The sequence below is a fragment of the Equus caballus genome, chromosome X (assembly GCF_041296265.1).
Source record: "Equus caballus isolate H_3958 breed thoroughbred chromosome X, TB-T2T, whole genome shotgun sequence".
Lineage (NCBI taxonomy): Eukaryota > Metazoa > Chordata > Mammalia > Perissodactyla > Equidae > Equus > Equus caballus.
In genome coordinates this window covers 18918653-18942784 of record NC_091715.1, presented here as the reverse complement: position 1 = coordinate 18942784, position 24132 = coordinate 18918653, and the positions used below count along the sequence as shown (strand labels likewise).

Genomic DNA, 24132 nt, shown 5'->3' with positions numbered 1-24132 from the left:
CCCCGACGCCGCGCCGCCTCGCGCCGAGCCCGACTGTCTCGACTCGCGACTCAGCGCTGTCTTCTTTCCCAGGACTGGTTCCGAGGGGGCCGCAGGCGCGCAGACTCGCCCCCCGCTGGCGCGGCCCGGCCCGGCCCGGGAGCGGCCCGTTGTAGACGTTCGAGGAGCCTGCGAGTGCCGTCCGGCGCCCGACCGCCCACCGCCCGGCCCGCCGGCCGCTTCTTCCTGATGCAGACTGCCGTCCACTAGAGCTGGACAGACCCCCGAGGTGCGTAGCCGCCCCTGGCCCTCCGGCCTGCGGGAGCCCGGGCGCCGTCTGCGGCCCCGCGCTCGGCACGGGTTCGGTAGCCCTTTCTGCACAGCCCGAGTCCAGCATTTGGTAGACGTCGGCACCTAATTTGTCTTTGAGTTTACTTAAATTGTTTGAAATTTAATTTTTTCAAGGAGAGAGAAAAAAAAGGAAGAAGCGTAATTCAGCCATTTTTTGCAGCACACAGCTGCAGGTACCATGATTATTTTCTGTCTAACCCCTTCCTTCCCTTTAAAAATTCTATTTATGCCTGAAATAGAACTGTGCGAAATGCGAGGCTTAAAACGTGGGATCAGAAGGTCTGGGTTCGACTGGGTGACTCTGAGAAAATCGCTTACCGAGCCTCGGTTTCTTATCTATGAAATCGAGTCAGTAATAGCCACATCACAGGGTAGGGAGCACTATATGAGGTCATATATGTAGAAATAATCTATAGCTGTAAAGTGTTGTAAAAATGCAAGGCAATTTTTCAAGTAACCTTTGCCAGAGTGGTTAATGTTGTAGTGGCTAACTGTTGCTGTCTCTTTATTTCTATATTATAAGTATAAGCAATAAGTACCGAATAGCGAAGCGGGGCCGTGAATCGACTAGATATCTAATAGTCACGTTGCTTGGCCTTCTTCCTACGAAATGCTAACTGCTTATTTAAATAACGGTATTCTTTAATTCAAATTTAACGTTACTGTAGTGCTTTGCTTTTCGTTTTTCTAGGCCGCTTCTGCCCTTTTGCTTACTCGGAATATTTATTTAACACCTTACATTTGTTTGGTCTTTTATATTTTCTGAATTGGTATTTGCTTTTGTTAATCTGATTAAATTGTAATTTGGAAAATGCCTTTAAGATATATATCCTAATTTTAATGCCTGTTTTTCATATCTAGGGGACAGGATGCCTGAATATCTCTACTCATTTGAAAATTGCTTTTGAAGAGCTTTTAAATGCATTCAAATTTCTGTAATTCGTACTAGATCCAGAAATGTATAGGAAATGTCAACTTTGTGACACTTAATGTAACATTTCTATCATTTAATTCTCTTTTTTAATCATCACAACACTTAGTAGGTGCTTAGAACCAGTTTTTCAGTGGTAAAGGATGTTAATTTGCACTCTGTTGCTCATTAACTTGGGGGGATGATCGGATAGTAAATATTTGTGGTTTGAAAATTGGACTTATTTGTCAGAATTTATAATATGTATGTGTAACAGATCAGTATGGAATCATTCTTACTTGGCACATCAAAGATGTAGTATAGTTTGGCTTTAAAAAATGGTCCACAAAAAGTGAAAGAGAAGCATTTTTTTGAGTATATTGTTATTTTTAGCTAACAAATGGTTTTCTGAGTTTTTTTCTTAGATGTTGTATTAAATTTATAATCCAATACCAGTTGTCTTCCACAGTATGCTTTTGTGTTTCGTAAAAAGGCAGAATAACATAAGGCGGGCAGGATTAAATTAGCAAAAGGAAGAGCCTACTTTAATGTGCTAGCTTTTATACATTGGGCTTATTGCTTATCCTGAAGAGAAAATTTTGGCAAATAACAGCTTTCTCAGCGATTTCAAGGTTTGACCTTCCCTCTGCCTTGATTTGGGTTTTCTGGGGCTAAAGCCTTGGGACTAGGGCTGGCTTGGCTTCTTGGGTGTTCAGAAGGGCCCAAAACTTGGTTTAATAATCTGCGCGTAAAACTGGCGTCGTATGATATAAAGGTGAACGGTAAAATTCATGCTAATAATTTACATTTTTAATTTTTCTTAGAATACATTAAACAGCAAATAAAAAAACACCATGACAAGTCGAGAGAGACCTCAGAAGAAAGGAGAAAACTTTATGTTTTAGTACCTCTAACGACACTTTTTTCCTGCTTTTCAGCAAGGGGCCCCGCATTTTTCATTTTGCTCTGGGCCCCCCAAATTAATGTAGCTGGCCTCTCTCATTGTAAATGTTTTGCGAGTGAATAACATTAACTTTGAGGAGAATGAATCTTTCGCCTCTGAGAGGTTGGACTAATTTATTAGCATATATTCCTCTGAATTGGAATGCTGGAGCTCGAGTGGGGTTTTTTATTGAAGAGAAATGAGAGTCATTGGTGAAGCATTGTAGGCTCTGGAGTCCACCACTTATTAAGAGTCATAGCCTCGGGCAAGTTCCCTAACCTCTGTGAGCTTTCAGTTTTCTCGTCTTTAAGTCAGGGATTGTTACAGAACATGGAGGGTCGTGAGGATTAGGTTCATCTATTCATCCAACAAATATTTATTAAGCAGTTGTTATGTGCCAAGTGCTGTTCTTTCTAGGTTCTGGGGATACAACAGTCAATGAATCAAAACAAAACCAGAGAAGAAAGAGAAGCAAACAACAGCAAAAGTAAGCCTATATCTCCATTTAATATACTAGAGAGAAAATAAAGCCAAAAAGGAGAGCAGGGATTTTCTGGTTGATGGGGTAGGTCAGGAGTTTTTGACTTTAGAGAGGAACGAGGAAGGCCTCACTGAGATGACACTGGAGTAGAGACCTGAAGGGAGCCGGATATGTGGACTCAGAAGGTGATCCTTGCAGAGGCCCTAAGGTGGGCAAGTGGCTGGTTTTCCAGAAACAGCGAAGAGGCCAGTGTATCTGGGGCAGCGTGAAGAAGGGGGAGAGTAATGGGAGATAATTATTATTCCCCTTTTAGGAATCACTGGAGAAGCTCTTATAGTTCATCTTTCTATGGGTGTATGTCGTACTGCTGTTGGCCCAAACGTGGAAGGCCTTTTCAGAATTAGAAATTTTAACTTTGGAAATAAACTAACTAGAAAAGGCAAGATATTTTTCTCAGGTTTTCTGATTTTAATATAAGACCTTTAAAGCTCATCTGGCTGAATCATTGAAGCAAATAACAGATAGAAAATTTATTCTTTGTCTCTGAAAAGATCATTAGATTTAGTTAATGATTCTGCATCATTTAAAGATTTACAGGAAATCTGTATCATAACATCAGGACCTTCCAAAAGATTTAGTTTAGCTGTATAATTCTTGCAGAGCACTAAAATGTTAACAGTACAGTATTGATGATTTCATGTTAGGATATAGGTTAGAAGATTTGGGGTTTTATGCCCCAATAGAGGCTTTTCCTAGAATTCTCACTGGATCCACTCTCTAAAGGCTAGGGAAGCTGTTTTCCATGACATCACTCTTGGACTACTTCTACTTGTAGTGAGGAATAAGCAGAGGAGCATTAAATTGAAATCTTCGGATGAAAAAATAGCATTGAAGCAGGAGTTTTTTTCTTATAAGGTTTCTTGTATTATAAGATGACTAAATGCTAAACATACCTGAAAAGTGAAGTAATTTGGATAATAGGTGCCAACCTGGAGGCTGGAGGCCCCAGAGCCTTCCTAAAAGCTTAGTTAAACAGTCATTTGCAATTTAGTACTGAGTTATAAAAACATTTTGATGGACAAGAAAGAATTTCCAGTATTAAACAAATTAAAGTTAAGTTATGCAGCCTTTCCTCCTGTATTAAACTGAGTTGTTTCTGAATTTGAGTAGTGTATCTGAGGGGAAAACGACGACTAATAGAGCTAATAAAGTTAGTCTGTTTTCAAATTTTTCTTTTCTTTTAGATTGAGAAGTTGGCCGCTTTGAAATTGTTGAATTTAAAATTTTTGCTTTATAGGTTACAGAAATTGTGAGACATTTTATGACTCAGAAATTAATTCTATTTTTATCCGTAGTAAGCCTTGCATTTTCTTTTTAGTATGCAAGTATGGCATTTTCTGCATAGGCATTAACTTTGGTAGGCTAACAGTTTGAGGATGAAGGTAGTATGAAATAATTTAAATTTTTCATTGAAGATAAGTATATCAACCTCTGAGAATCTAGCTTTTGTGCTGAATAACTTAGGATTTTGTATGAATTTTCAAGCAGCTGTGGGAGGAATGTGAAAGCATTAAATTATTGCTTATGGCGTAAACATGGAGGTTAGTTGATTTTGAAACATCTTCTATTTAATTGCCTAGAATTTTGCCTTCAAATCAGAATGGCAGCCTTCTAACTGAAAAGGAAGCATTTAATTTCTTTGCCTTTAATTTCCTGTCCAATTTTACCCCCACCAGACTTCTTTCTTTACTGGTCACTAGAGAGTTTGAACTGTTAGAAATTTCTGTGATATAAATAGCAGTAATAGTCTTCCAGGGCAGAGGTAGGAAGAGGTTGTTTTGTGTGTGTGTGTGTCGTCATTTATCTCTTGTTGTACTGTCAGTGGTACTCAAACCTTTTGGTCTCAGGACCTTGTTATACTGTTAAAAATTATTGAGGTCCCACAGAGCTTTTGTTTATGTAGGTTGTATCTGTTTATGTTTACCATAATAGAAATTAAAACTGGGAAATTTAAAAAATACTTGTATTCATTTTTAAAAACCCATTACATGTTAATCTAAATAATTTTTTTAATAAAAAATAACTGTTTTCTAAAATAATGAAAAACTTAGTGAGAGGAGTGGCATCGTTTTACATTTTTGCAAATCTCTTTACTGTCTAGCTTAATAAAAGACAATGGGCTTCTTATTGGTGTCTGCATTCAGTCTGTTAAGATATCACACATGTAGTCTCTGGAATACACTGAGAGAATGAAAATGAAAAAGACAAATAACTTTTTAAATTAGTATTATGAGAATAGTTTTGACCTGGCGAAGTCGTTTTAGGGAACTAGGACCCCAGTTGTTCCTGGACCACACTTTGAGAATCGCTAATCATTCTTATGCACAGAAATGTGACGCTTTCTTTTTTCTTTAGTCAGTGCCAAGTTTGTGAAATAAGACAAATTCTTCAGTTTTTCTTTCCTAGTAGTATAGGTATGCTTTGTCATTTAGTTTAAGTTGATTCCCCTTTTGAAAAAAATCTACCATTTGAAATTCTGTAAGCCAAGTGTAGAATACATACGTGTACAGGTTTATAAACCATGATTTCCCTTAATCTGACGATCCTTATTGAGAAGTGAAGATACGAAATTTCTGTACTGAACATTTTCTATGTCAGTAAATATGTTTCTCAAAGCCCTTTAACAGATTTTTTCCCCCAGCAGTCATTGACTTATAGAGTTCTGACTTGAGTTTCGTTTAGTTTTACAATGATTAGTTCTTATAGTTATTTTTTTCTTAAATTTGCTGTAGTTCTTTATTTGGGGAATTTGTATGCGTAAGATTTTATATATTTTCCTTTTTGTATTCTTCTTACACTTTCCTTTTTCTGGTTATTTTTTTATTTGCTTATATGTGTGTTTTTGTGATGTTTCTGTTTTATTTTACACCTCACATTTTTTTCTTTTCTTCATAGCTTCCAGGGTATGGATTGTGAACAAGTTGGTTTTGTTTCACGTGTTCATTTGTAAGTTTGGTTGTTTGATGCCTTAAACGCTTATGTTATAGATCTGTGCTGTCCAATGCAATGTAATGCAAGCCACGTATGTAATTTTAAATTTTCTCATAGCCAGTTTAAAGAAAAAGTGAAAAAAGGGTGAGATTAATTTTAATTAGCCCAATATATCCAAAATATTATTTCAAGATGTTATCAGTATAAAAATTTGTATAATGAGATATTTTACTTTTTTTTTTTTTGCCCTAAGCCTTCAAAATCTGGTGTTCATTTTACACACAGCACATCTCAATTTAGACTAGCCACATTTCAAGTGCTCAGTAGCCTCATGGCTAGTGGCTTCCATATTGAACAGCACAGACTTAGAAAGTAGCTACTCTAGTTAGGGCACAAAAGCTTAAGGAGCCCAGAAAAGCTAGAAAATTATGCTTGAGTGATGAGAAAAAATGAAAACGCCACTGCAAAATGAAGTCCAGTGTTTTGTCTACCAGTGTGTCTCCTGATCTCTTATAAACTTGCATTGTGATAAACTCTAGGGAGGTTTGGGGTCTGTAGAGGGGAGTTTAAGGGGTGTCAAGTTCCTGTGGTCTTGTGGGTGATATGGAGCATTAGGCAAGACTTGGACGCAGCAGTCCAGCATTGACTGACCTCTGGTGGTGGCCTTGCTCTAGGCTAGACATTTAGTTTATGTTAATTCTTTATTCACCACCCGAACTCAGTAATAAGGTAATGTGATTATTATTCCTAATATATGGATGGAAACTGAGGTCAGGAAGTTAACTAAATTTCTCCAGGTCACACAGGTGGTAAGTACTGGTAAGCGCTCTGATTTCAAAGGTTTTCTCTTTCTAACCACACTATTTTGTATTTTTTGCACGTCAGATTCTAGTCTTAACTGTATTTCTAACTACTTGTATGACCTTGAAGAAAAATTTCACCTGTGGACCTTAGTGTCTTCATCTCTCAAGTTAGAGTTGGCCTGGATCCTGACAGACTTTACTGAGAAGGTGGGCTGGGGTTCCAGGTGCTGTTGCTAGGAAGAAGGGTTTCTCCAGAGTTACCTGGACTATTAAAGGGTCAGGTTTATTATGTTGGTTATATACCGTAGCACCAAGTGAAGGGGTACCATAATAAGTGCTAATGTTATGGTGTACTTAAGGGCCATATACTCTTCTAAGTCTTTATATGTATTAATTTATTTTAATCCTCACAGCAACCTATGAGATAGGTTCTATTAATATTAATATCCCCTTTTTACAGAAAAGAACTTGAGAGCACAGAGAGGCCTAGGTAGCTTGCCCCAAGGTCACAGAGCTAATAAGAGATAAGACCAGGGTTCAAAGGTAGGCATCTGACTCCACACCTTCCATTTAGAGACTGTATCGTGTTGGTCAGTTAACCACTGAGTATTTTATCATTTCTACTTATATATGTGGTTCCCATAAAAATGTAAAATAACTGCTGCCGCTCTTAGGCAGTTAGTCTTATTGGTAGGTGCACCGAGCTTTTTCATGTGGAAAAGAAGTTACTGCATATGTCCCAGCTATCACAGATAAGTTTTAGAAGTCAATCTAGATCAGATAAACTTTGCTAAGTCTTGAAAGATAGCTATAGCTTATTTACTTTGCATAGCTATATAAGTGCATTACACATGTGTAAAATCATCTAAAACGTAGGAGAATAAATGAGAATTTTATGAGTAAAAATTTTTAGAGATCATCATGTTGAGTGCTCTCATTTTACAGATTCAGAGATAAGACCAAGGAAAGTTTGAGTAACTTACTCGAAGTATAGCTATTTCTGTTCTAAAACTGTGTATTAGTTTAGACCTTAGTTATACATGAGAAAAACCCACCTAAAGTAGTAAAAAGGGGGAATTTATTCTAAGAACGTAAGGATTTCTCTCAGAACCCAAGGGCAGGAGTAGAACTGGGCCTGGGAACTGGAAAAATGAAGGCGTTAGGGAGCACTCCCTGTTCTCTCATCTTGGCTTTATTCTTCTCTCTCAGTTAACTGGCTTTCTCTGATCCTCAGCCCACATGGCAGAAGTTGGTGCCCACAGCTGCTCTTTGACATGTTCCAGTTCCAGTCATACACAGTCAGTGCACGTCTCTCTCTTTTTCCCTTTCTTTCTCTCCTCTTTTCTTTTCTAAATTCTTGACAAAAGAGTGTTCATCTTGATTCATATTTCCCAGCCCGGTCTGACCATATGTGACTGGGGACAGGATCACAGAGTGGAAGTCTGCCTGCTAGGAATCCCCTTTGGTGGGCTGGGTGCCCAGAGGAGAATGGGTGCTGTCCTTACATCTTTAGAGTCTTTTGACTCACAGCTTACCAATCTTCCTCCTCTCCTTTTTTTTCTTGCTTCTTTGCCCTGTGATGTTTCCACCATAGTAAGTATCTGGAACCTAGATGGCGTTTTTTTGAGAAAGCATAGTATCTCCTTTTAAAAATTTCCTTTAGGTGGAACCTTTTTCAGAAAGGTGAATATTAGCTGTTTGAGACCTTATCAGATAGTGGCAACTGTTGAATAGAGAGAAGAAGTGAAACATGTAGTATTTTAGGCACTGTCAAAATAACAGATTAATGCAACACAAAGCAGTCTACTCTCAAGTATTTGAATGCTGATGTCCAGCCTTCTATTATTAAATCTCCATTAAATGTGACCAGTACACCTTGATGAGTCAGAGTAATAGTTGGTGTCCATAGTGATCCTGAGAAACATAACGAAGTATCAAATTTTTCATCCAGTTTGTCGTGGTTTTTATTCTAATTATTTTGGAAATTGATAATTAGTGTGATGTTGATAGCCCTCCACTAACCAGAATATTTTATTATTCAGACTCCACACTGCGGGAGGTTCCTTTTGTTCATGGTATGCATTTATGTACATATGCCTTAAATCACTTGGAAAATTCTAAGCTCATTAATTTTATATTTAAAAATAATTCAGGGGGAAAAAAAAACCCGATAGCTTGCTTTAATGTTGAAGGTAAAAGTAGTTCTGCCAAGCATTGATTACAGTGTCTAAAATATTTTATATCTATTTTTCAAATTATAGATAGTCCTCTTGTGTTTTACCTTTCCAAAATGAAAGTATATAGCTTTTGGATTAATGGAGTACTAATAAAAAATTTGATATTAATTTCATCTTGTGCATACTTTGCTGTCTTAGGTAAGTGAACATATTATGTGGTATAATCAATAAAACTTAAAGGTAAGTTAGGGACAAATGGGAAGAAAGAGGCACCTAGAATGACTCTTGATAAGATGAGGAATACAAAAGAAAGAACTGATTGAGGGGAGGGTACAATTATGATTCTGTTTAGACGTGATGATTTTGAGATCCCTACGGGGCACCCAGAGAAAGTGTCTAGCAGGTGATTTGCTGTATACATTACTAGTGTATGGGAAGAGATTGCGACAGAGAGTCAAGGTGTTGGTCCAGATAGGTGTTAGTAGAAATCATGGGTTTAGAAGAGATCATTTAGGGAGACACAGTGTTTAGATGAGAAAAATAAAAGTACAAGAACAGAATCCTGGAGAACACCAATGTTTAAAGGGTAGTTCAAGAAAAATGAGCACAGGAAGGAGATTGAAAAATAAGCAGTCCAAGAATAGGAAGAGAATCAGGAAAATAGTGTCATGAGGCTGAGAGAGAAATAAGCTGAGGGAGTAAGTCATACTGCAGAAGGATCCTGAGAAATAGGGACTGGGATGTACCTGTTGGATTTGGCAATTAGGGACTTTTTGAAGTTTTTTTTTTTTTTTTTTTTTTGGTGAGGAAGATTGGTCCTGAGCTAACATCTGTTGCCAATCTTCCTCTATTTTTTTTTCTTTTGAGGAAGATTAGCCCTGAGCTAACATCTGCCACCAATCCTCCTCTTTTTGCTGAGGAAGACTGGCCCTTAGCTAATATCCGTGCCCATCTTTCTCTATTTTATATGTGGGACGCCAGCCACAGCATGGCTTGCCAAGGTCCACACCCGGGATCTGAACCGATGACCCCCGGGCTGCTGAGGCGGAACATGTGAACTTAACTGCTGCGCCACTGGGCCAGCCCGTAAAGATTTTTTTTAATGAACTTTTTTAAAACAGAAATACACTTTCATTGGAGATTAGAAAACACAGATTGACAAAAAGGAAAAAAAACTAGAACTGCCTGATACTCTACCATCCCAAGATAACCATTTTTAACATTTTGGTATATCATCCTTTCAGAAGGTTTTTTTTTGAGATGTCCTCAGATTGGGATAACTACTGAATAAATGGGTTAATATGTCAAGAAGTTAAATAAAGGGTGTCATAGATAACATATTGATGAAATGAAGCAGTAATATCCAGTGTAGCTTACTCACAAGAGTCAAGTAGTGCCTTCAGCGTGTCCACAGAAGTTGCCTTTTCACTCTCAGCAACTGAGGGCTTGGCTGAAGCCAGGGTGCAGAGGGGATTCCTGAAAGGCACACACCTCCATACCTAACATAAGGCCTGGCATGCAGAAATGCTCTTCGTTTTAGTAAATAAAGGAGAAGGCATTGGTACTAGAGTGGTGAGATTGGCAGTGTAGGCCTCCCTGAAGGAGGGAGAGAAGGTGACATCAGTGACTATGGTGCCAGTTGCTTCACTGGAGGGCTTGTGGTCCATCCAAACACCCAACAGGGAAAGGAAAGAGCTTGGGACATTGGGCCTGATAGCAGAAGGCCTGAGCTGGAAAAGGACAGAGGTGAGGAGAAGGTTAAGCCCAAGAGTGGGAAGTTGACAGTTGAGATTTCAGATGTGGACCAGTTCTGGATTGTGGCAAGGTCCAACAGGCTTGGGAATAAGGTGTTAAAATGGAGGAAGGGGGGAGGTTGTTGAGGTGGTCAGAGAACTTGGACAGTTTTTGGATGAGTGATCTTATGTGAACATTGAAGAGGTGGAGAAGATGGCTCTCAGCCAGGTGCCAAAGTCATCAGTGAATGTGGGAGAGCGATTGGTCAGGATGTGTGTATATGGTAAGTGCCAAGGAGCAATAGAAGATGGATTTTTATCTGAGCAAAAGGCCATGTTTTAGAAAAGGAACGGTAGAAAGCTAAGAGAAGGCTTAGAAGATACGTTCGTAAGCTATAGAAGAATATTCTGTTCTAAGAAGAATACAGAAGAGTATTTTTTCTTATTTAAATCAGACTGCAGAGAAAACTTTCTGTGATCAGCATGAGCCTGTAGGGGGTTTGTTTACACTGAAGCAAGGTTCCACAGGACGCATTGGGCAGGGTTGGGAGGGAATTTGGGGATGTGAGGATGGGTCATTGGGGAGGAAACTGGGAGCTGTGTGAGGATGAGAGTTAAGGAGAGGATAGAAGGCCTGGGGGGGTTGCGTGAAAAGGAGAGAATTACTTTGCTTCATAAACAGTCTAATAGACTGAATTCATTTATTCTGCTTTACTTAGATCTAATTATAATTCCACTATCTTGGCTTTATTTCTCTGCTATGCAAAAATGTGGTTTAATTTCCTTTAAAAATTACATATTTTAAACATATAAACAATACGTGATCATTGGTTTTTAAAATAAGGTTAATGAGGTAAGTAAAAAGTAAAAGCTAAACCTCAGAATTTCTTGAAACCCCACTACCCAGGGGCATCATTTGGTATATATTCCTCCAGGCTTTTTCTCATCTAAACAGATACATATGTATTTAATTTTTGAAAATATACTGAGTATACTCCAGTTGCCTGCTTTTTTCACATAACAATACCTAATAAATATCCTTTGTCGGAGTAGGTAGATGGCTGCCATCATTTTTAGTTGTTATAGTAATCCATTATACGACTGCACCATATTTATTTAATCATCTATTGTTAGGCATTTGAATACTTTCCAATTTTTTATTATAAATAAGGCTAGGAAGAAAAACCTTGCGTGTACAACTTGGCATATTTATCTGATTATTTCCTTTGAGTAGGTTTCTAGGAGTTTTCAAGGTCAACAGTGTACTTCTTCATTTAATTTTTTTTGTCTCTCATAATTTAGTGTTTGAGAAATCCTTTTTGTGTTGATAATTTGGTGAACAGTGTAAAATTAAGGGGATAGGCATATATTGTTTGTAAGCTGACAATTTACCATTGTTTGATACATATTTAATAGATTTTTTCCCCAGGTGGGAAGGCCAAAAACGTTAACCTGCAAACTGTTAGGTTGTCTTCTCCCAAAAGGCTTGTACATTTCGGACTTAGGCAGTGGAATTGAGATAATTATAAAAATTGTTTAAGCTCTAAGTTAATAACGTCTTCAGAATGCATGGAAATGATTAACACAGTTTTCTTTGATTACTTCTTTTCCAGGTGATTCATGGCAGGGGACGTGGAAGGATTCTGTTCCTCCATCCATGATACCAGTGTCTCTGCTGGTTTCAGAGCACTGTATGAGGAGGGATTGCTTCTTGATGTCACTCTGGTTATTGAAGATCATCAGTTCCAGGCCCATAAAGCACTCTTGGCCACCCAGAGTGATTACTTCAGAATTATGTTTACTGCAGACATGAGGGAGCGAGATCAGGACAAAATTCATTTAAAAGGTCTAACTGCTACTGGTTTCAGCCACGTCCTTCAGTTTATGTACTATGGAACTATAGAACTGAGTATGAATACTGTTCATGAGATTCTTCAGGCTGCCATGTATGTTCAACTTATAGAAGTGGTGAAGTTCTGCTGCTCTTTTCTATTAGCAAAAATTTGCTTAGAGAACTGTGCAGAAATTATGAGACTCTTAGATGATTTCGGTGTAAACATCGAGGGAGTCAGGGAGAAGTTGGACGCCTTTCTGCTGGACAACTTTGTTCCGCTCATGTCCAGGCCTGACTTCTTGTCTTATCTGAGCTTCGAGAAGCTCATGTCTTATTTGGATAATGATCATCTGAGCAGGTTCCCAGAGATAGAGCTGTACGAGGCTGTGCAGTCTTGGCTGCGGCATGATAGAAGACGCTGGAGACATACCGATACCATCATTCAGAACATCAGGTTTTGTTTGATGACCCCATCCAGTGTTTTTGAGAAGGTTGGTGCATTTGAAAGCAATAGACAGGACTCATCATTTAGTTAAGGCAGTATGTCTTTATAGATCAGATTTCCAGGCTTGGTCAGGAGCAAAAAGAGAATGGATAGTTTATAAGAAGTCTGATTTGTCATAGCTTGTGCATTTAGGTTTTTTAAAACACGTTTTGTGGGTGAAAGATGAACCAGGTAGGTAGTAGAGTAGTTTCATTTTAAAAGTACTTTTAAAGTTGAAGCTTAAGTATTTAACTCAAGATATTACAAGTTTGCTTTAGCTTTTCTTTTCACAAAGTAATTAAATCTGAACTGGGTCAGGCTAGCTCTCTTTAAAAATTAACTTAAGTAATACATGCTGACATTAGAGTTGGGAGGAGTTTTGTAGTTCTGAATGGTATACATTAATACAGTTTCGTAGACCTCTAAAATGTAGTAAGGAAACATGAAATAGCTCTTGAAAACCAAATAGGCCCTAGTGGTGATTTTCTTCCCTACTCTTACCTAGTTCTGTTTTTCCCCCTGTTTTACTGTGAATACTAACTAAACTTAACCATGAAAACATCTGTTTATGTCTAAAACCGTCGTTTGGCACTATAAATTCTCCACCTACATTGATCAAACACCCCTGTGCACATTTTACCATGGAATACTTCTGCTATCTTAAAAATAGTCTTCCTCCAAATCAGCCTTGGCATTTTTGCATGTAAGCATTTTTCATTTTTGTATCAGAGTCTCACTTCTGATCCTTTCTTGCCCAAAGGAGAGAAAGCAGTTTCAGTAATTGCTTAACTTAATTGGTTTCTAATCACATGGTTACCTCTGGGGCTCTGTTTACCTCTTGCATTTTTTCTTCTCTCTGGAAAGCACACTTAAAACTCTGGTCGACACCCTTCATATTAAATAGTTCCTCAGCTTTAGTTACCAGACCTGGTGATAAAAATATAATATTTGCAAAGGAGGGTTGTTTACAACATTTGACAAATAAACAAATTTGCACCTTCGAATAACACTCAGCAGCCTGGCATGTTTTTTTCCCTCTGAAATGCTATAAAATGTCGTTAACTTACACTTTTAATAGAGAACTCAATTTTATGGGATTTTATCTTTATTCTCAGAATGTACTGATATGGCAGAAATAATTGAAACTAAAGAATACATTTCTCAATTATTTTTTTGTTCAGTGATAATCAGGTGCACATCAACTATGTAAATCATTTGTCTCTGATGTTTTGATTTTCTTTCTCACTATTGTTTTTGTTGCTCTCTTTCCCTAGGGAATCCTCTTTTGTCTTTATACATTACATGCAAATGCTTTCCCACTACTAAAACAAACAAAAAGCCTCCAACTTCACTCTAGATAGAAGTACTTGTGAAATAGAAAATAAAATTTCCCCTCTTGTGGGACAATATGGATAACTGATAGCAATAAATGATTGTGAAGTAGTGAGCTGCAAAGCCTTTTATGTTTCAGTCATCAGTTCAAGGTAGTCAATAGTGACAGAGGCTGAAAGTTAATACCATTGGGTCATTTTGTAAATCGTATAAAATGTCAGTTGGACCTTCTGATGGATTCTTTTTGCATATACAGCATAGGAGTGAGTTATTAACCATTGGCCAGGTATTGCGAATCTCATCAGAATAAAAATATTGTTAAAGCTTCCTTCTTGAGTTTATTTCTTAGGAAAGCTTAATAAGGCCCTGGCCACAGAGAAATCTTTCAGTTTTTTGTAGTATAATATAAATCAGTTTTATTTTAGTAGTACGGGTAAGATAAATGGGAGGCAGTCAGTGATTGTTGTTAGTGGTATGAGAGAGTTACTGTTTATCAGAGGGATCTGTGGCTTTCTAAATGTTGAGAAACACCATGTTAGGCAGATTTGAGACCTTATCTCTAGAAATAAAACTTCAGAAACCAAACTAAAATGGAAAATTTGGTTGAGAAATAAGAATTTGGACTATTTTACACCATACTATTTTGAGCTCCTTGAAAATAGGGCCCATCTTTTTTTCCTGTACTCAGCACATTGAAGATCTCCAGCAAGGCCAGTTTAATGTCTATTATATATGCATGGCGCCAGAAAGGGCACAGAAAGAAAGACATGTTACATCTGTGCTGGTCCTTTTTTAGTACAAGAATCTACATGGGGAAAAGTGTAGGCAGTTTTGATTTGTGGTTTTGTCCTATTTGCTGAAATTTAGAAAAATGGAGTATTGATACACCCTTTTTATTTTTAGCTTTAATTTTAAAAAACTATTAGGAGACTTTCTAAACATACAAAAAAGCTGAAAGAATAGTAGAATGATCACCCATAAACATATCTTGTAGGTTAATAGTTATTATCATTTTGTCACATTGGCTTTAGCTAGCTAGACAGGTAGAGGGTCTCTATGCCTTTATGTAAAATTTTTGGGTTTTGCTAAACCATTTTAAAGAAAGTTGTAGACATTAACTTCATCCCTATCTACTTCAGCAAGCATCTCATCTCCCAAGAGTGAGGATATTCTCCTGCATAACCATAATACCATTATTGAAATTAACAGTCATTCCTTAATATCATGTAATGTCTACTCCATTTTCTGATTTTTTTAGTTGTCCCCAAAATGTCTTTTTTCAGCTGTTTCTTAGGATTGAATCAAGGTTCGTACAGCACATTCTGTTGTTATGTCTCTCTTTTAATCTGGAATTGTCTCTCCTTTTTCCCGTCTATGACGAGGATGTTCAAATAAACACAGTAAACACAACAAGCACACAAAAAGTTGAAAGAATAGTGTAATGAAGCCCTGTATAGATATCACTTAGATTCAAGAACTGTTAACATTTTACCATATTTGCTTTATATAGATTTTTTTTCCCTTTGCTGAACGTTTCCAAATAAGTTGCAAACATGGTGAACACCTCATCCCTAAATACTGACCATGCCTCTCCTAAAAATAAGGACTTTCTCCTACCCAAGTCCAATGCCATTCCACTTGGGAAAATTAACAGTAAGACCCTAATAGCATCTAATAGCTAGGCCATGTTAAAATTTTCCAAGTTGTCCCCAAAATGCCCTAGAATCCAATCGTGGTTCATGTATTGCTTTTGCTTATCGTATCTGTCTATTCTGTCTTAATCTAAATCAGTCCCTTACCCCCCTTTTTTCTTTGAGAATGATCAGATCACTGATTGTGTGTCCCACATTCTGGATTTATCAGATTATTTCCTCGTGTTGGTGTTAACTTTGTTTCTTTATTCCTTATATGTCCTGTTAACATATCTACTGGTTAGCATCATGTGTTTTCAGGAACAGTTAGAAGAAAATATTATTGTATTGCCAGAGAAAGTCTTAGAAAACCACTTAGCAACTCTGATCAAACTTAGAATTTACCATTCTTTTTTGTATTAGGAGACTTAGTCCAATGCTATGACTAAAATCATCAACTTTATTCACACTATTCTGTTAGGTTTCTTTTAGATTCATAAAATTTCCTTTTTTTTGAAAAAAAATTTAGAGCCCTTTTATTCAATTTATTGGGGTTAAAATCAGTTAAAGTGTCAAAATTAAAAGATTATTCATTCTTAAAAAAAAGTTAGTGTCTATGACTCTAGAACTGCGCTGTTCAATATGGTTGCTGCTTGTGGCTATTGAATACTTGAAATGTGACAAGTCTGAATTGAGATTTCAAAGATGACAAAAAGAGTGTAAATTTCCTCACTAATTTTTATATTGATTACATGTTGAAAGGATATTTTGGATATATTGGGTTAAATAAAAATATTGTTAAAATCAATTTCACCTTTTTACTTTTTTAAATGTGGCTACTAGAAAGTGTAAAATTACATCTTTGGCTTGCATTTGTGGCTCAAATTATATTTTTGTTGCACAGCGCTGCTCTAGAAGTTCAAGGAGTGAGTTGTTCATTAGAAACTCTCTGAATATGCATACAATAAACAGCTTTTCTCACATATTTAACCCCTCTCCTGGATTCCCAGTCTTTAGAAGTGTTCTGTACGGTTTAGCGTTAAATGAACTTAGCTACCTAACTTCTCTCTGGAGTGGCTGATGAAGATAACCTGAGTATAGCATCTCTTTGCCAGGGTCCTCTCCCTGGCCTCAGGAAAATAAAAAGCAATTGAACAAAGCTTGGTTAAGGAACCCATGGAGATTTCCTTTGGTAGCAATGATCAGATCTGAGTGGTGGCTTCATAGTGAGGGAAGGGGGTGTTCTGCCTCTCTCCAATGAGCAGCCCCCCGCTGATTCCAGGGACCTGAGTCATGCCCTCTAGCTGTGCTGAAGTCTTTGGGTTTATTCTTCTGCAGTATCTTTTCCCCTAGTCCTCTACTGAATTTTGTCCCGGCTGAAAACAGACTGTCTTAACCTTTGTGCTGAATACTCTGTGGGACCATCACCAAAGAGACCAAGACTTCCAAATTTCCTCACCCAGTTCTCTACTTACAGGAGAGGCAGTGATGCTACTTATCTCAACGTGTTATAGATGCCAGGCCATGCACTGAGTGCGCTACACATAGGTAGAGTCTACTGGCTATTTCCATTTTATAGATTAGAAAACAGGCTCAGAAAGGTTAGGAATCTTATCCCAGAACAGGTGGCGTTGCCCACACTGGAACCTGGGTCTGCTTGCTACCAGTCCAAGGGCTTCCTATTACAGCTGCTAGAGTAGGGAGAGGATCCTGAGGTGCAGGAAGCATGCGGTTAACCCAGCTTGGGTCGTTCAGAAGTTGTTACAGAGGTGTGAAAATTCTGACGTGTTTGCATAAACGAAACAGCCTAAGAAATTTAATGGCACTGCAAAAAGTATAAGATGTGGGAAAACTAAGATATGAAGGCACAGTTCTGGAGTTTTCACTATATAATCAAAGAAAGCTGAAAATGAATTTAAGGATCTTGTCCTTTTGACATAGTTGTTTAAGAGTTCTTATAATTCATTTTATCTGTAGTGGATTCCCAGTTTTAAAACTAGACTTTAATATCAGTATTTATGCAAATGTCTGTGGTGTGTATCTTTACTAGCTCTAATGGTCTTTGCATCTGTTAACAGAGACAAAGCCTGACGTTTGTCATTCTGAATTTCAGTGATGTGAAGGTTTAAGTAGTTTAAACTTTGCTCTCTTTGGTCTTTTGGTTTTTAAAAAACAGTTACTGCTTTATTGAAAACATTTTATGAAGTAAATGTATATTTGGCAAAATGCATATTATACTTGACTTTTTTGTACGGAAAAGACCTTTTTAGCAAAATTGTTAAATTATTCATTAAAATACCCATATGTTGATTCTTTAGTACAGTGACATTTTAATATTTTTGAACCCAGGGCATCTTCAGTATCATAAATATGCATAAGGTAAGATTCAGCATACCAATGATCCTTAACTTAGAAATTGTATTAATCATAAAATCTTTCAGTTTTTCAAAAGGAAAGAAAATCTATTTTAAATCCTGTAAAGATAAAACACATTTGTTCAGCTTGCTTTTAGGATTTTACAGTTGATTTTTCATTGGCTATTTATTAAGGAAGCAGATTATATAGATGTATTCTGCTTTATTCCAAATATTTTGTTTTATACACTAGCTCATGATATTTAGACTCCCTAATGTGCTTTTTTCCCAATCTGTTAAATGTAATTCACCATATCCCCCCAAAACTGGATTTATATAATTGTTAAAGAGCAAAGCTAATGTAACCAGAAAAGAATGTTAGTTCTCTTTCACTGAGAATATATTTGGATTTAAATCATATCTGCATTTTATAAAAGTTTATTGTTATAAGAATACAACTTTGAGATAGTTTTGATAGTCTGCTGAAAAAAGATAACTTCATTACTAGTGAAAATTAATCCTAGGATCAGAGTAAAAATTAATGCTTCAGAAAAGCTTTTCTAACACTTTTTTTTTAAATGTCTTTTACTTAAGGAGCAGAATTTATGGCTTCAAAAGCTGCATTTTAAACTGGGGATAAGGTGTCTTGGACTCACCTTGAAAGGGATAGAATTCAAGGATTACAAATGAAGTCATCCAAGGTATACTTGGATACCTGGCTGAGAACATATTAGCGCTCAGAACTGGCCTTCACAAAACACTGAATATCTTCCAAGTATTTTCTCTGTTAGCATAGTTGGTTTACATAGCATTAACCATGGACTGTGACACATAAGCAAATTTATTCTTCTTAATATAATGTCATGCTTGGGTGATGTGGTACTCTGGTTACTTGAGGTACAACCCACTTGGTAACGAAATTTCCTGGGCAAGGACGCATCTCCGTAGAGCGTAGGTGCTGTAAACCCTCCAAAGTTCCTTCGCTTGGGTGCTGTGACGTGTTTTGACTAATCTAGCACTTGACTAATGCAAAATTTCTGTCCAGCAACCAAACCATTAACTGTAGTGTTACCACAGTTTAGCCAGAAAGTTTATTTGTAATGACTTCAGCTACAGCCAGACATATCTAGAGGAAAAAACAGAAATTTCCCTCTAACCCTCACAGTTTTAGAAGTACATGAGAAACATAAGCAGTGTTGTATTTGACAATAAAAATATTTTTTTAAAGACAGTAACCAGGATTTCAAATGTGAAATTTGATTAGAATTTCTAATAAGCTTGAGTTGGTTTTGAAAAAGTTTAAAATCCCCTTTATGTATTGAACAGTGCTTATGCAGCTATGAACTTGAAATTGCTTAAATTAACAATCAGCTCACTTGCCCCTTGGAGTGAAGCACAGAGACTAGCAGGTTCTCCCTTGGAAACTAGGTCAATGGGTTAAGCGTGCTTTCTTACTTAATGTCTTTTTCTGCATTAGTCTCCTTTTTGCTGACCCCGCCTCCCCAGCCCGGTGGACTTGGATGATTGTAATTAACACATGCGCAGTTCTTTAAACATCACTCAAGGTGTTTTTCTCCTCAAGTCTTCTGCCTTGTATGTATAAATGGAGAGTACTCTTACTTTCTACCTTTGATTTGCGTTCACTCGGGGCTTACTCGTTCCTGGAGAGTGCTGGTAATCTAGGGTGTCCACTGCTGTTAGAGCCCCTGGGGAAGAGATTTTGGTAGGTGTATTAAGCAGGCAGAAACCTATTGAAACCAGGAGTTTAAAAATCAGTCTTGCTGATTTTTCTTTTAAATAAAAGGGAGATGAAAACAAAGGCATAGAATTGGAAATTAACTGTGGAGTAAAAGGAAAGGCAGACATGAAATGGGGACAGCAATATCAAAGGAGAAAACCTTTTTAATAAATTGGGGGAAAAAAGAGAAGGAGCGAAACCAAACAATAAGCAGAAATCAAAAAGGATCAGAGAAGTCAGAAAATGACTAGAGAAAAGGTTAGCAGGAAAGGAACAAGGGGAGATATTGAGATTTTAGGCTTTAAAGTTTTAATTCCCGAATTTAATGTTTACCCAGAAAATGTTACATGTATCATAGGTAAGCCTTGCTCATTCAGAGGTTAGTTTTAGGATTAAACCTTTTATTTGACTTTCCTTCTGCTCTACCATATTTATAAATAAAATAAATAGTTGAGAGTACTTTCGTAAATAGGAAAAAAATCCTAAATTGTGAATTCTAAAACTTAGTTGTACTATCTAAATTTTAATATCAGATAATAAGATGAGCATAACTCTTTTTTAAAATTACATTATTTTCTACCTTTTAGGCTTGCACACATATTTAATTTCTTGTGGTGCTCTATTACTATTGGAAGGAAATTAGACTTTCTAAGCACATTTTGGAATTAAGTATTTTTCACTCTGGAAAAGTTGAAGAGATATAGGACTAACCAAATTGTGCTGAAGCTCTCATTAGAATATTGTCCTAAGGGGTCCTCTCCCTCACCCCCATTTACCCTGGTCACTTAACTTCTGAAATTCTGTTCAATACTTTAGACTCTTGCCTGCTTGGAGAAGAGAGATGGGTGAATCCTTATTGAAATTTGTCTTTACCATTTGGTATTTGACTGCAATTATAGTATTACTGAGAGGATTTGTGCTTAGCAGGAACTGATTTTTTATAGCCTTATCCCTGGTCATTAACTTAGTTTTTCAGGGCAGAGGGATTAATTAAAGGCATTTTGCACCTAGCTTTTTTGTGACGATTTTGTTTCACATAAATCAATATAAGCTTCAGTTCTGAGCATGATTTTATAAATAGGCTTCTCATACCAGTGTAGATGCTTTTGCAATACAACATATGAAGACTGCTCCATGTTTTACTGAATATCAAAATTATATCAAATGTAGCTGTGGTTCCCAGAGATATAATTTTGTTTTAGCACTAAAGCCCCATGATAGTAACTACTTTGTTTCTGGATATTTCTTTTGAGAAGATTGGGTCATGGAGAAGGGATGATAAAACTGACAGCTGGGACTCAGACTCCTTCCACATGACACCTTATACTCATCATTCTGAAAATTAGGTTAGCATTTTGGATATAGGAAGGGCCAGAGAGATGTCTGTTCATGCAACTAACTCATTTTACAAGGGGAAAATGTCTAAATTGAAGGGTTGCCTGTGGTCACACAGTGACTTGGGGACGGTGTCAAGCTTAAGACCTAGGATCTTGAGTTTAGGAGGGATTATAACAGCCCCAGTGCTCCCCACCCCCTGATAGATAAAGCAATAAAAGGCATTTTGTTTCTTTGGTTTAGTGTATTGGACATTTAAAAAATCATTTGAAAGGTGAAACAGCTGATAATATCTTAAATTGGCTGAAAGCCTAAAATAATTTTAGACTGTAGCCAGTTTTAGTAGACTTAAAATTGCAGATTTTTAATCAAATAAGGGTAGCAAGCTCTATGGAAATGTCTGTTTTAATTATATTGCCAGTTCTATTTTAATTCTCTCAAAATTAAGAGTGGTATATACAAATTACCTTTAAAAGTTAGAAATTTAATAAATGCATTATGTAGTAACATTTTGACAGTAAAGGGAGAAACATGGAATTTTTGCCCAGTGATAATGGCTCACTATTTCTTTGACTTAATATATATTTACAGGGACCACATTCAAAATTAATAATTTCTCACATTTTCTCCTTTAACTACATGCACATGTGCACACACAATTAAACTAAAAGATTAGAGGAGATAGCTAATTTAAAATTTGCAGATCACTGTTTTGAAGAGGTAGTATATACTTTCATTTTGTATTCAGAATAAGACAAAATGCTTTTCATAGTATAATTTTTTTCAGTATCAAAACAAGAAAAGGGATAATGAATATATTCTTTCCAAGTTTTAAAACAAGAATGCTTTTTTATGAAAGGATAAGGAAAGTAGTTCAGAACATGAAAGACATGTCATTCTTTCCATATCTTTTGAGAGCACCTGATACATAAACTGTTACATGAGGAGTGGATGATGGAAGAAATGCTTTCCCTATGAAAAGATGAGCCACACATTTCTTTTTGGATAGCTCCCTTCATTAATGCATTTTAAATGATTTCATTCACATAGAAGGTTTCAGCCCTATGCTTTTTGTTTTAAAGCAGAGTATATCTTTAATTATTTTGTCCGGGATTGTCAGAGAGGCTTTAATTCCCCATTTCTATAATGAAAGAAGAAACTAGTTATGCTGATTGGTATTGTGTGGTTTTAGAGGAAGATTACAACAGTTAAGTAGCTCTGGGACAAGGGCAAGGTAGATCTAGGACTAGCCTTGGCAGAGAGAAGTAGAAGCTAAATTTCTTCAGTTAGAAGATCTTTTATGGCATAGCCAACTGTCTTAAAAAGGCACAACTTCCATTTTGGGGGGCTTAGAGGTAGAACAAATTGGATAAAGAGATGTCGCTTTGATTTGGACTTTAACATAGAGTTGAAGTGACTCCTGTAAACTCTGGAACGCAGGTTTCAAAGGAGCACAATAGAATGAATGGAGAAGAGAACAAGGGGACCAGAAGATTGGGTGTAATACAAAAGACAGGAAAATGACTCTAAGAAGCAGTTACGCTGGCCCAGCTTGATGGGATCTGCAAGAGCCTGGGGTTGGCAGGTGGAGGGCTGTTACAGGCTGTTCTGCCTTGCCCTGGTGTGACGCTGGAATCCCTCTCCAGCCCTCCTGATGGTTGGTCATACCTGGACTACCTCCAATGGCAGGATGCTCACTGACTCCAGAGAGAGTCCCTGACTTTGGGAAAATAGGTACCCATACTCTTTTTACTGTAGTCCCTTGTAAAAAAGCCAAATACAGACTTCTATAGAACCTAAAAAGGGCAAGTTTCCAAAAAGCTCACTGGTAACCATGTGTTGTATGCATATATTTTGTCCTGCATATACTGTTGACTGTGTAAAACAGTCCATTTTTATTTTTTGAGAATATTATATATACTGTTCTGCAGTTTTTGTTACTTGACATTTTGAATGTCTGTGTTAGTGCATATGGATTAGCCTCATTCTTTTTAATGACTGCATATGGTATATACCAGAGTTTATTCAACCAATGTCGTATTGATAGATAATTTGAGTTGTTCCCAGTTTTTGTGCTCTTACAAATAATAATGCAGTGAACATCCATTATCTTGACAGGTTATAATTTTTTCCTTATATTGGCCTAAAAGCTTCCTCCTAACCTCTACTTATTGGTCCTGAAAACAGTTGCCGTCTTTCTCCTGAGTCTTCTCTTGGATTGAAATATCCCTCATCTGTTTGACCACTCTTCCTATGATTGGATCCCTTCGCTGTCTCCCCGACATGGTCCACTTTGTCCATGTCTAAAGTGTAGTGATGAAACTGAACACTGTCTTGGTTATGGTTTCACCCAAATGGAGAGGGTGGCATTGTCTATTCTTTTAATTCTGTCCACAATTTTCTTAGCTCTTCAGGCTGTCATATCACATTGTTAGTTCATATTGAGGATGGAATCAGTTAAAGCTTTACATTGGGAGTTCCTGGATCTCCGGAGCATCTGATAAAAGCTGTGGATTTCCCACCTCTTCACCCTACCTCTAAAATGCATTAACACAGTCATTGCTGCAATTTCAGCTGGTTCACGGGTCCTCAGTGTTTCTCTTTTCTTTATGATTAGACTTTGTTGATTACTTTGAGGAAATCATATATATGTTCTCTCATTCTCTATCAGTGCTGTTACATCATCAAAAATGAAACCAGAAACGGTCAGTCTTGGCATTATTTGATGAGTCCATGCTTCCTTCTAGTGTGTAGCACTTTCTTATTTGCAAGTGCTGTTTTTTGACAATCCAGGATCAGCCTCAAGCTAACCAGTCTGTAGTTCAGAAATCTGTCTGGCTTCTAATCCTCTCCCATTCTTCACGATTCCATACAGGTTACAGAAAGCAATTAAGCAGCCTTATCTGTGAAGCCTCTCAGGATCCCAGGATGTGATTTGTGGGATCGAATGACTTGAACTTGGTGAAAATATCTAGCTGGTTTTTCTTTTTTTCTCAGCCATCTTGGATTTAAGTTTCTTCTTAGTCATTGTATTTGATCTTCAGATTGGAAAGGAT

The 24132-nt window shown here is 37.2% G+C and overlaps 1 protein-coding gene across 1 annotated transcript in view; it reads left to right on the top strand.

The window, feature by feature from the left end:
• Nucleotides 1–24132, top strand: part of KLHL15 (kelch like family member 15) — a 34282-nt gene that overhangs the window by 708 nt on the left and 9442 nt on the right. The window contains exons 2-3 of the mRNA XM_023633811.2: nt 73–268; nt 11982–12693. Coding sequence (XP_023489579.1) covers nt 11989–12693 — 705 coding nt within the window. The 5' untranslated portion in view covers nt 73–268; nt 11982–11988. The remainder of the gene's footprint in view (nt 1–72; nt 269–11981; nt 12694–24132) is intronic.